At 49.7% G+C, this 13057-nt stretch overlaps 1 protein-coding gene across 2 annotated transcripts in view; it reads left to right on the top strand.

Annotated features, from left to right (window-relative positions):
• The window catches only part of KIF26B (kinesin family member 26B), a 280606-nt gene that overhangs the window by 252408 nt on the left and 15141 nt on the right, over nt 1–13057 (top strand). For both annotated transcript variants that reach the window (XM_081124262.1, XM_081124261.1), the window contains one exon: nt 12633–12795. In XM_081124262.1, coding sequence (XP_080980388.1) covers nt 12633–12795 — 163 coding nt within the window. The remainder of the gene's footprint in view (nt 1–12632; nt 12796–13057) is intronic.

The following is a 13057-nucleotide window of genomic DNA, read 5'->3' as shown; positions in this document are numbered from 1 at the left end:
CTCCGCCCTCCTGGCAGTTTCTAGTAGGTTCCTGGAGGCATTCCTGAGGGAACAGGCTTCTGCCAGAAGCGGGAGAGGTCATCGCCCGGTCCGCGTGTGGAAGTTCGGCCGAGTGCAGGGAGGTTAAGGAAGGGATGGGCGGGAGATGGGAGTGACGCAGGGCTGTCAGGGGGCGACAGCGAGCTCCCCAGACATCTGCTCACGAGAGAAGCTTCCACGAGGGGCAGATGAGGTCCCATCAGCTGGAATTTGTGACGCTGCTTCCGGCTGGGCCCCCAGAGCAGTATGTGCGGTCCAGGACCCGGGGCTGCTGGAGGGGGCGGAGGAGCTGACACCGAGCTGAGACCAGGGAGACGCGGGTCCCCGTCTGTCCCCCGGGAACCCCGGACACTCAGCCAGGCTTCCTGAGCTTTCCATTTCTCCACCAGCCGAGCAGAAGGACAGTCCCGACCTCTTCTCTCCCTCAGGAACGTGGTAGGGACCTTGAGACAGTGGCCGGGAGTTTAAGAGACTGATTTTGTCACAAGCCTGATGGAGGATACTGAACATATGCAGGAAATATGAGAAACACAGAGCGGAATGGCTCTCAGTTCTCCCGCCGGTTCAGTGCATTCCCTCCCCCATTCAGAAATGCGGATTGGGCCCCTTCGACGTGCTCCAGACACGGGATGTAACGGAGAGTAACCGAGAGGATGTCTCCTCGTGGACGATTTAGTGTCGGGGGGACACAGACACGACCAGATCTGGTCCCTGGTGATATGTGAGCACCAGGGCTTAACCACCTCGTGGGGAAGATGGGATCAGAAAGATGGCAGCCAGGGCGCCTGGGCAGAGGTGGTGACGCGGAACCCCCCCTCTTCCCCCCCACTCTCTCCCCCCCCCTCTCTCCCCCCCTCTTTCTCCCCCCCTCTCCTCCCCCACTCTCTTCCCCCACTCTCTCCCCCCCACTCTCCCCCCTTTCTCCCCCCCACTGTCCCCCCCCACTCTCCCCCACTTTCTCCCCCCCACTCTCCCCCATTCTCCCCCATTCTCTCTCCCTTCCACTCTCCCCCACTCTCCCCCATTCTCTCTCGTCTGTTTCCCAAAGCGTCCCACAGGCCACCCCTTGACGGCCTGAGCCCTTCACAGCTGTACTGTCATTTGCTAGAACGATGCAGGTCTCGCCTGACGCGGATCATGATAAACTACTGAGCCTGGCGGGAGACTCCGAGTCCGTGGCTCATCCTTATCTTTAATGATAACTACTCATCACATCACATGTCATTTGCTGTGGCCTCCAGAAGGAAACAGCCAAGCGGAGGGCTCTGGGCGAGTTCAGGGCCAGCGCAGGGAGAGCCCCAGATGCCCCTGGGCGCCCTCAGGCTGCGGCTTACTGGGGGATACTTGTGTTTAGCCACAACGATGCATTCGAAGGGGTGGAGCCTACAAATGAGTTGGGGCTTAATTCATTAAAAAACTGTCTTGAGCATTAACAGAGCTTCAGTCAGAGGATCCAGCCATAAATTCTCACCTGTTTCACAACTGGTTCAGGCTCAATTGAGCATTAATAGATTTTTCTTTTTTTGGTCCATGCAAATGAGGTGATAATTCATTTCATGTGTAATTGAACAATTTTCAAACAGTTACATTCGTGCAAACAGTTAAGTTGTGCCAAATTGTTTAATGCACCTAGTAATTCTTTAAAGCAGAGCTGAGTTTTATTTTGACATAAGAGAGAACTGAAGAGAGAGGGACGGTTATAGTAAGTGTTTTACTGGTTGAGGAACAGTGGGCTGTAAGGGATTTTCCGACAGTCACTCCTTCGGGGCAACAACCCCGACACCCGCTATTTTTCGTCTGCTCTTATCACTCTCTCCTATCCTGCCGGTGGAATCGGCCAAGATTGTCGGGGGTTCCTAGGTTTCAGTGAGAGGCGGGGGGCTCCGGTTAGAAGCACGCATGCCCTGGCCTGTGCCCCGACGTGCCAGTTTCTCCGTGTTACACGCGCCGGTCCCGGGGCACAGGGTCAGCTCCTCTCTCCAAAGCCCTTACCCAGGCCCTTTCTCCCACGATCGCTGCCACCCCCGAGCGCAAAACCCCACCCGAGGACTCGCTGTCATTGTCGTTTGTACTGAGAGTGTGTCTGTGTCGTTTTCCGACTGTCTCAGTAGCTTGGACTTTGGTAATTTTCTTTGCAGTAGGTTCGTATGTTCGTTCTCCATCGTAGGAATTTCTGCTCTTGGCTGGGCCTTCCTCCTGCTTCCTCGGTTGACTTTCCTGGGCTCTATCCCCCAGCTTAAGACGCCGCGTAGCTTAACAGGCTCACTCTCCCGTGTTCTGCAACGTAAGCACTTAACTAACTACCCACAAATACTGCTCGAGTTTTGACAGTGATGATTATTTTCACTGTCCTTGGTTCAAAATATTTACCGTTTTCCATTATAATTACTTCTTTTGATCCATGGATTATTTAGAAATATTTGCTAATTTTCACAGTCGTTTGCTTCCCTTTGAGGCTTGATTTTAAGCTTTGCTAGGGCAAGGACAGAGCATCTAGGGCTAATTTGACCCTACCATAGAGGGCAAGTCTATTATTAATTATTATTAGCCCCTCTGAGAACTGTCCAATCCCCCACATCTTACCAGGTCTTTTCACTCTGTTTGAACACAAATTATGCCCAGTCCCCGTGGATGCGTTTTCTCTCTCTCCCCCCTTCCCTTCCACCCTCCAGCTCTCTTCTTTCTTCCTTTCTGCAGTTTTCCCTACACTCAGCTCAGCGAGGTGATGGCCTGGCTCTGGGTCGCCTCCCTCGCTGTTCCGTGGCCTGGAACCTTCTCTAGGAGTGAGCCAGGCATGGAGAAGCCTCTGTTAGTGTCCCTTCAAAATTGGCTTTCTCTGCTGCTGTGGCCCGGTATCCAAACCCATTCTTTCTAACGTTTTGTTTGGTTTACTAGTTATTTAAGTCTGGAAAGTAAATCTATCGTTCCTGTGTTTCCAACGTGGCCAGGAGCAGAAGTTGGTCATTCCCGATCATATTTTTTTGGTTTATTTCTTTGAGCATCTTCCTTCACCTGAACATGTTAGTCCGCTTTTTGTTGTTTACTCTCTGTTCGAACATCTCATTCTGCCATCTGTTGTTTCCGCTGCGTCCTTCTCAAGGTGCCTGTTTCTTTGTGAGTTTATTTTTCCTCGGGGGCATCCGTTCCTCACTGGAATTTCAGTTGCGGGAATTCTTTGAGGCCTGAGGTCGACAGGGTTTATTTTAGTCGTTACACTTGCTTCTTGCTGCCTGGGATCACCAGCAGTTGGGGACACTCTGCATTGTGTTCCCAGCCCGAAATGTTCTGGACCACCCGGGCACTGGGAATGAAAGCTACAAGCCGCACGAATTCTCGCGATACTTTCTCTCCTTTTGGCTCAGGGCCCAATTCCCAGTCATGTCTTGTAGACAGGAGGGGGGCAGTTGTTGTAGAGGGTTTTTTCTGTTAAAATTCTCCTGGGGGGGGGGGCGCGGCTCTGGGCTTTGTCTTCTGTTTTCCACACCCTCCAGGTCTATATGAAATTAAGCCAAATATTACCTGGTTTGGCAAATGTCTTCAGGGTAAAAGCAAGCTTCAGCGTTCTGCATACTTCTCGAGTTCCAAATTCATTTATTTTTTTTTTGGCCACAAAATTCCTCACTCTTTTACAAGCTCAGGAATGCATTTAATAAGATTTGTGGAATATCTTATCCGCTTGTGATACTTTTCTGTATTTTTCTGTGACACATCTCTTCCCTATTTTAAATTATAACTAAGGGAACCATATAATTTATTATCCAAACCTGGACACTTCTGAGAGCGAAAAGGGGTAATTAATATTATTAATTTTCTGAAATATTTTCTGACAAATTCATTTATGTTGGTGGACCTATAAAATAGTTCTATTCAAAAATAAAATAATTTCTTATCAAAAACATCCACGTGCATCAAAGTAAAAAATTAAAAATTTCTTTGTATTGTTTGTCAGAACATCAAAACAAAGTAAGTAGAATATTCTTGAGACACCTTTGTGTGTTTTAATTGTTTTCACCATATCTATACCTAATATCGTGTTAATGGTATTTTTCTTAAGACAATTTTTTCTAGTATTATCTTAGAGCATTTTTTCCTCTCCATTTATCTAACTGCCTACCTATGTATTTATGTATATGTAGGTGCAAAAATGATCTATTTATCTCAGTAGAATTATCATAGTCTATTTGAAAATAATTAAGTTTATGGGCACCACAGCCAGTGTTTTTGTAGGCCACTTGGGCAGATTCGTAACGTATGTCTTAAAGTTAAAACTGTCTTTTTGTTTTGTTGATGGTTTCCTCCCATGAAAAAACTAAAAAAAAAAGTTAAAAACTGTCATCTAATGTCACTTTTTAATTTTATATCATTTAAACTGGTTCTTAACGTCCCAAACCCAACTGATGACAGACAGCAGAGAGACCTGCTCACTCCCCCAGTGAAAGTTTTTATTTAACATAAGCTTCATCGCAGAACTTTTATAGTTCATTTCCTCTAACTCTGTATGTGTACGTTGTGCAGATTTTGACGACAGCTTGTATTTCTCTGGGCGGAACAGAACTGTTTCAGCACAGTTACAACGCGTGTGCGCGACAAGCAGTCACAGGTGCGCCTCAGCACAAGTCCCTCGTTTGGTGGGAACGTTAGGTCTTGAAGTGTGAACTCTGTTCTCTGCATATGTTACTAGATGTGACCATGGAAACAGAAAGCGAAGGTCTAAGTCTCCCCGTCTTAGTTTTTAAAGTCTTAATAATACATCATTTTAAAAAAATGAAAAATTCAGGACAAAATACATCAGACAGGCTGCAATATATAGGCAGAAACTGAGACTTTTCGGGGCAAAACAAGCCTGTGGGTAGCTGAATAAAAGCCCTACAGAGCAGGGGGCACGTCTCATTTGTGTTTGTAATTCCAGGGCTCGGACAGGGCCCACCTTACCCCAGGTTCTTAATATAATACCTGCTTGTTGGGTGAACCGGCCCCGAGTAGCATGTTTTTAGGCCACAGGACTGAGGATGGGCACTTCCCAGCTTTGTCACAAGCCCCCCCCCCCCCAGATCCCACCACTTGGGGAGCAGCTTCCCCCAGACTGAACTGCGAGCAGAGGTGGCCCTTGGTGCCTTTTGCGGTATCTTTGCTTCATGCCAGAGGTATTGAGCTTGACTCTGCAAACTGGCTTTAGCAGCCCTTTGAACCCAAACGCCCTGCTGGAACCAAACGTTTCTGCACTAAGACCACAGGTCCATGTGGCCTCAACCTAAGGAGAGCCCGGGGTCATCACACGGGCGGTTTACAGACGGACCTGACCTAACTGGCCGGTGCCGACTCACTGAGGGCGTGTTGGTGGCTCTGCCTCTTCCCCTTTGGGGAACATTGTTGTACATGTTTCCGAAGGGGACCTGACCGTAGCCTCGGCGTGAATGTCTCTCCTTGATCTATCCTTGAACGTTGGGAGCTGGGCACCCCCGAGTAGTGCTCTTAGTTTTTTCCTAAATAGTGAGTGGGTTAGTGGATTGAGCGGGACATGGGAGAGCGTCCACAGCCAGACACTGACCTGCAGGGATTCCGTGCTGACAACCTGGGCGAGCACAGAGGCAGGGGACGCATGGAGGCCCCCCTTGTTCACGAGTCCATGGTGCCTGGAGCCATCTTAGGATGTTCTGTGGCTTCCTCCCCCTGGATTGCCCAGCTCCAGTCCAAAGCCACTAAGTCATCTTTACTGTCACCCTTAATATAGGGAGGGGCCTCCCAGACTCAGTCAATGAAGTGAGAAATGGGTCAGAGCCATGGTCGTCGGGTGGGCACCCAAGGGCGCCCATCTCAGTGAATAATGGACTAGGTGGCAAAGGTGCTTCACCATTTCCGGTAACCGAGTCTCGGGAAGGCCATTTGTTAGAAGCAGGGGACAGGGTGGAAGGGGACGGCATGAATGGCTCGTCCCAACCTTGACAATCAGAATCCTGTTTGAAGCTCCATGCTGCTGACTTCAAAGAAAAGCCACTGCCCAGGGGGAGAGATGAGCTTGAGATCCCAGGAAGGGACGCATTTAATCATCTGGCCCGTCTTCCCGACAGGGTGATGGTCTGTGTCGCCCGCCGTGCGTCATAAGCCAGCTTATGTCCTCTCGGAAGGTCATCCTGCAGCACAGGGTGCCCACGGGTGCGCAGCCCGGCTGAACAGAGAGCTTAGCCCCCCTGCCTTCAGTGTGCACAGGAGCCCAACACGGCCACGCGCGTGCAAATGACAGGCCTGCTCTGCGCGGGGCTCGTATTTGCATTTTCGCTGTTTGTTCTATTTCGCTAGAGCGCGAGCATGGAATTGGCTAAATTGAACTCTGGAGACTGGAATAGTCCTGCTTGTGACCCAGTGTCGCCAAGTCCGGACCCCTTGTGTAATGCTCCTCAGCCTCTCGTTAGCCTTTCCCAGGGATGTGGCACAAGGCGACTCACCCGGGCGTCCGGAGCTGGGAAACAAAAGCCCCACAACCCACCCGGTGCCCGCGTTGCTTTGTCATCCGAGAGTTCTGCTTAGAAAGAAGGTGAAAAAAGTAGATGAGACCCTTCCAGATGTTTTCCTGCCTTTTTTCTTGGCGAACACATTTTTTGGGAAAGAACTTGATGTGCGCGTGCAGATTTCAAAGCCCAGATTCTACACAGGTCTAATGTCAACCGCGAGGGATGATCAGAGACCGAGCTGTCGAAAGAGGCACCATCAACACGCCACATCAAACACGAGCTCCGTGTATGCTTTCCTTTCGCCAGAAACAAACATGAAAACTCACGGAAAAGCATAGCAATGTTCTAAAAATGGAAGTTTATTACTGAGGTGACACAGGAGGGCAGGAGGTGGCGTAGCGGGAAGGCACTAGGCAGGAAGATGATTTCGTTATACCAAGAATTCCATGTATAATCTTCATTTTCTTTCACCTGGAGAATCCTTTCAAAGTCCACAGGGAAGGACGGGGGGTGAGCAGAAGTCAGAGGAGAGGCCCTGGTTGCCATGACAACATGGCAACTCCCTCTGTGTCCGTCAGCGCCCAGCTCCCCGTCGGGTTCCTACAGAGATCTCTGGCCCTGGAATTAAAACAAGGTGATGGAAAGCTGAAGAACAGCTACGTTTCCAAATCGCACAGTGAGCTCGCCTTTCCTCCGAAGACGTGTAATGGTGATAATACAACGTACCTGAGATGTTTCCTTACCCCTCCCCCAGCAGAGCTGCCATAAACCACTGCAAAGGGCCGGTACCAAGCGACAGGGTGAGAGAGACGCCTAGTGCAAAGCATCGAGGATTAATGATCATTAATTTTGAAAAGGAAGTGAAATTTCAGATCATGTGAAAAATGACAGAGCAGTATTTACATTCTAAACGCTGCTATTGCTCCTAAGGTGGCCCTGCAGGTGGATTAAGTAACGAGCACACATCTGTTACAGACCAGTCTGCATGTTCAGCAAGGGCACAAGATTTTGTTATTAAGTCATTTAAGCCCCTTTATAGCATCTCAACGTAATTAGCATATGCAATTTTAGGCAGTCTGTTGAGTCAGGGGAGACCTATGGACCTATTATTTTCTATTTGTAGCATCTACTCATTTGCCTTCTAAGTTATTGGGGGGTTTTTCTTTAGTTTTTCGTTTAGTTTTTCATCAAAGTGATGACATTCTTAGCTCCTGATTAACGCTAAACTAAAAACAAGTGTAGGATCTTTTCCCTTCTTTCCTAGAACTGTAAGTCATAAACTTTTTCAAAGTTACTGAAAAGAAGGGTCAAAATAAAAATAAAGGTCTAAAAGCACAACTCCCTCCCTCAAGGTTATCTTAGGATCTTGTTGAAAGAGCTGCCTCGAGTCAGCCAGACTGCTGGGCTCCGTTACTTCCCTCCCGCTTCTCATCAGGCACGACCCCAAAGCTCTAGAGTCGCCGTGGTGCCAGTTCTAGATAACCGAGATGGCCCAGAAGAATGCAGCTCCTTTCTATTACTTCAAAAACAATTTTATTTTTATTGATCTTACAGAGAGAGGAAGGGAGAGGGGGGGAGAGAGAGAGAAACATCAATGGGACAGTCACTGACCGTCTGCCTCCTCCTGGGGATCGAGCGGGCCACCTGGCATGTGCCCTGACTGGGAAGTCAACTGGCGACCTCTTGGTGCACTAGATGACGCCCACCCTTGACCCACACAGGCCACGGCTGCAGCATGTATTTTCTAAGACAGTCTCTACCTCAACCACACTATTATCACACCCAAGAAGTTTTCAATTGGCGCAGTATCATTTAACGTAAAGCCCCTATTAGTGTCTCCCCCGTTGTCCCAGTCATCTCGGGCTGGCTTCAGGTGACAGTGGAAAGGATGGTCGCAGACCAACAGGATGTGGATAGGAAGGGGGTAGGGGAGAGGGGGTGTGCCATCTGAGTAGCCCAAAGCTGTCAAGTTCATGACTTTATCCCACCTCCCATGTGCCGCCTTTTCCTTCCCATTCTTTCTCCCTTGTCCCTCTCCCCTCTCCTCCTGCTGGTCAGTGGGTGGATGCAAGGGCCTGGGACTTGGGGGTTAGGGCTGGGAGATCTGAACTCTTGGAACTGGCTCAATACCAGGCAAGTCTTGCCCAGCACCCCAAGGTCTCTGTTTGGGGCAATCAGTACATCCTGGCAGCTTACAGGTAGAGGCTGAAAACTGGGGTACTTACTGGAATGCAACGCAGCTCCATCTCCTGAGTGAGGAATATGGGTGTTTTCTTGACATATGTGATCGGCATTTTTGAATACTAACAGTGTGTCACTTAAAAAACACACACACAGTCTTTTCTAAAAAAGAGCAAGCCGGTGTGTATGCCGGGGTGGGCACATGTGCGTGTGTGATTGTGGTTCCTGTGTCTGCTTCCGTTCTTCCTGCCCACAGGAATTTTTCTCTTGTAAATTCTTCTGGAGCTTAATTAGTTTTCTGGATAATTCTTTCAATGAATTATTAAGAACGGATGTAGGCGGAGAGGCCCAGCCTGTGCTTTTCTGTGTTTGTACTGAAGGAGCCCACGCCTGTTGTAATTGGCCACCTTGGCAGAGATGCGCAGTCGTCTCTTGCAAGAAGCGGGACTTGGAAGGGGGGCTGTCCGTGGTGCTGAAGTTGGGGCCTCACTCTTGATGCCAAGGTGAGGGCTGAATTTGTGCCGACCGTTGCCCTAGGAGCTCTTTAAACCTTTTTATTTCCTCACCAAAGACACTGAGTTAAACCTACAGCCTTCAATACTCTGCCCTGTCTTTCACCTCCGTCCCCAACTTCACTGTCTTTGTTTTGAGTTAAAGGGTCATTACGAGGAGGTAGGAAAAAACCGAAGCTTTACTGCCACGATGCTTCACTCCCGTAAAGATGTGTTTTAGAGTCTAGAGGGCCCAGTGAACGAGTGTTGCCGGCAGTTTCTCTGGCTTCCCACAAGGAGAGCTGAAACGCCGGTTGCCCAGCAACACACATTCCCTGGCTCCTTCCCACAGCGTGGACTTAAAAAAAAGTCCTGTGATGACTCATGAATGGGGAACCACGTGGAACGACACAGGGCGAACGGTCTGCTGTAAGAATGCAATATCCGTTCTTCGCTGTCTTTGGTATCTTTCCCTGAGAACGTACACAGGGTCACATGGAACGAAGTGCACCTAATGAACGAGATTTACCATTAGAGACTTCATAGGACAGTCCAGTCTTGTCATTTGTAGGTTTCGTATTGCAAACTTCCCTACGTGCTAAAATTTATTTGTAACCCCAGCTCGATACTCCTGTCATTTCACCGTCATTCGCAGACCTGCCTGATGGGCGTGTTCCCAGCTGAGGGTGAACAAGGCAATGCTCCACCCTCTCGTTCCCTTTGTCCCTGTAAACAAGTGTCCTTTTTACAGTCGGTGTAGTAGGGCCCCATTTTTTGGCATTTGTGAACTTTGCGGTGGTGATTTCACCGTGGAAAATGACCCCCAAGTGTAGTCTGTGTCGCGGTCTCGAGCTCTGCAGTGCGAGAAGGCTGGGCACAGCTTACAGAGGACATCTGTGGTCAGCTGTGGTCATCTGTGATCCGGTTCAGCTGTTGGCGGATCAACAATGTGGAGCATCCAGAGAAAGGAAGAGGGAATCCACTGATCCGTGCACATCAGGCTGGTCTGGAAGGCGCTCGGGTTACTTCTAAAGTGCATGCTGGCCCCAGCGGGGTGGCTCCATCAGTTGGAGCGCTGTCCTGTACACCAAAAGGTTGTGGTTTCGATTCCCGGTCAGAGTACATACCTAGGTTGTGGATTTGATCCCCGGTCGGGGTGCATGCAGAAGGAGGCCCATCGATGTTTATCTCTCAAATCGTTGTTTCTTTCTCCCTAAAATCAGTAAAAACATATCCTCTGGTGAGGATTAAAAAGTAAATTAACTTAAAAAAATGAAGTGCATGATGAAGCTATGGAAGAGTGGCTGGATATATTTGTAGATTCACAAGATGACGACTGATTAAAAGTGTAGTGGGCAGTGTTGTTGTGAGGCTGATAGCCACAGAGATTTATGGTCATGCTACCCAGGGTCAGGAAAATGGCAAGCCCATCTCAGCTAGTTTTTTATTATAAAGAAACGAGTGCCTATAATTCATTCTTTGTAAGAAATATATATTCAATAAGGTGTCTCGAAACAGAAACACATATGAAACAAGGTTATGTATTGATCAACTGACAAAATGTGACCAGAGGCCCTTGGGAACCTCAGCTGTGCGTTTCCCTGGAAGCAGTCGTGCCATGTTCACTAATTCAGTGTTTGCAAAGACTTAATAGAACGTAGCTACCACGAGTAATAAGAATTGACTGTATGTGATCACAGCATAGCCCTAATGGCTTCTACCTTCCACTTCCCATATGGAAGACAAAGCCCACGGCTCACCCAGGTGCAGTGTCTTCGCTAGAACTGTCTGCCAGGACTGGGACTTGATCTCCCACACTGGCTGTCAGCTCTGGCAGTGTCTGTGACACCCCCTCTGGATACATTTTGAAAGGAGTTAAATGCTTCCAGCCCCCACCTTTCTGTCTCAGTTCGGGCAGCTGTAACAGAATACCACAGATGGGCGGCTTAAACAACAGAAATTTATTTCTCACTTCTGGAGTGTGCGAAGTCCAAGATTAAGGCGCTGGCAGGTTTCTGGTCTGGTGGGGACCCACCTCGTGGTTCATAGATGGCTGACTTCTCACTGTGTTCTCATGTGGTGGAAGGGGTGAGGGGGCTCTCTGGGGCTTCGTTTGTAAGGGCACTAATCTAGTTCATGGGGGCTCCACCCTCATGACCTAATCACCTCCTAAATCACACTGGGGGTAGGATTTCAACATAGGAATTTGGGGATGACATAAACATTCAGCCACTCTCCTTCTACCACTTTTATCACCGATTATTTTGCTTGAAGGAAAACCTTGATATATTTTTAAATTGCCCTGGAACTGAGCCCAGCAACCCCAAAGTGACACCCTAATTGGTCCCAGATGGAAAGGAAAAAGGATTGTTCTTCCACCAGTCTTCCCTCCCTGAAGGCTGAGGCAGGTTCCATGGGAAATGTCTCCATTTCTGGGGTCTAATCTCTGCACACGGGCCTGCGTCTCACACAGTCTGCTAAGCTGGGCTGTCCCTCTCCAGGGAGCTGCGCAGGGGGTGGCTGATGGGGAAACAGGTGGGAGGCCGAAGCCCTCTCACCTGACAGGAGCACGACACAGGGATGTGAATGTCGGGCATGGGAGACAGAGGCCCCCTCCACCTGCAGGGCCACACAGGCTCCAGAGGGGAAATGACTTTGGCAGCAGCTGGTGTGATGGTGATGTAAGCAGAGCCTTTTAGAAGCAAGGCAGGAAAAATGTTGGGACAGTACAGGGATGGGGAAACAGGGGCCACTCCTCCAGGTCAATTTTTAAAGAGCCTAGAAACAGTCTGTAAACTCCTGGGCCTCACTATCATGGCTCGGGGCCCTGGGTCCCCACAGCACCTGCAAAGTCCCCAGAGGAGGTTTTTCTAGAAAGTTCTGTGTTCTGTTGCTGACTGAGTGCTTGGGCCTATGTCTGTCTCACCACTTATCAGGAATATGAATACCTTTATTACTACTCTGTGCAGATATAAGAGTTAAGGGACAATAGCAATAAAGTGGCTGCAACTCCTCGGCAAAAGGAACTTTGCATGTATCATAAACACCTAGATCTTCAGTGCAAGTTCATGGCTGGGGAACTGCTTTTTCTGGCAGGGACCGCCTGTGTGCACAAACTCAGAGAAAAGGGCTGTGTGTGCAGCCAGCAGCCGAGCCACTGGCCACGGCCGCCTTCCTCTCGTTTCTGTTCCCAGGCCTCATTATGTGCAAAGTCACCGGCACGCACACAGACACACAGGACCACCCAGCACAGCCAGACAGAGGTGCCAAGGGAGGTGTTTTGCATGAATCCTGTCCTTAGGGTTAGAATTACTTGCTCAGCTAACTGCAAAGAGCCTTGTGCTAGAAAATGATTTAATTAGTTTGTCATTAAAAAAAGGGAAAAACCCACTGCCCAGAGCAGAGAGCCCTGTAGAGGCCTGGGGTCCACGTGGAGTGTGGCCGCTAAAGCAGCCCCCGCTCTGTCCGGCAGGGACAGCAAGCTCACCATGCTGCTGCGCGAGTCCCTGGGGAACATGAACTGCCGCACCACCATGATCGCGCACATCTCGGCCGCGGCCGGCAGCTACGCAGAAACCCTGTCCACCATCCAGGTCGCCTCGAGGGTCCTGAGGATGAAGAAAAAGAAGACGAAGGTAAGGTGCTGGGGGGTGCAGTGACGGGGCTTTGGGGGAGCCGAGTCAGAAAGAGCCAAAGTGGTGGCATTTCCAATCCCAGTGGCAGAGGCGCAGGGGCTCAGCGTCCACCCGGAGCAGGAAACCTTCAGGCTGATGCAGAAGAGTCACTTCTGGTCCCTGCAGTGGGTGCTGTTCCGGGGCACCCGGCCTGGACCCCTAATGGGGGCGCGGGGCCACTGTGCATGGCTCACATGGATTGCTGCTTGGGGTGGAGCAGTGG

The sequence above is a fragment of the Miniopterus schreibersii genome, assembly GCF_964146895.1.
Source record: "Miniopterus schreibersii genome assembly, chromosome: 21".
Lineage (NCBI taxonomy): Eukaryota > Metazoa > Chordata > Mammalia > Chiroptera > Miniopteridae > Miniopterus > Miniopterus schreibersii.
The sequence above is the reverse complement of the archived record's forward strand: the minus strand, read 5'-3'. Positions and strand labels throughout refer to the sequence as shown.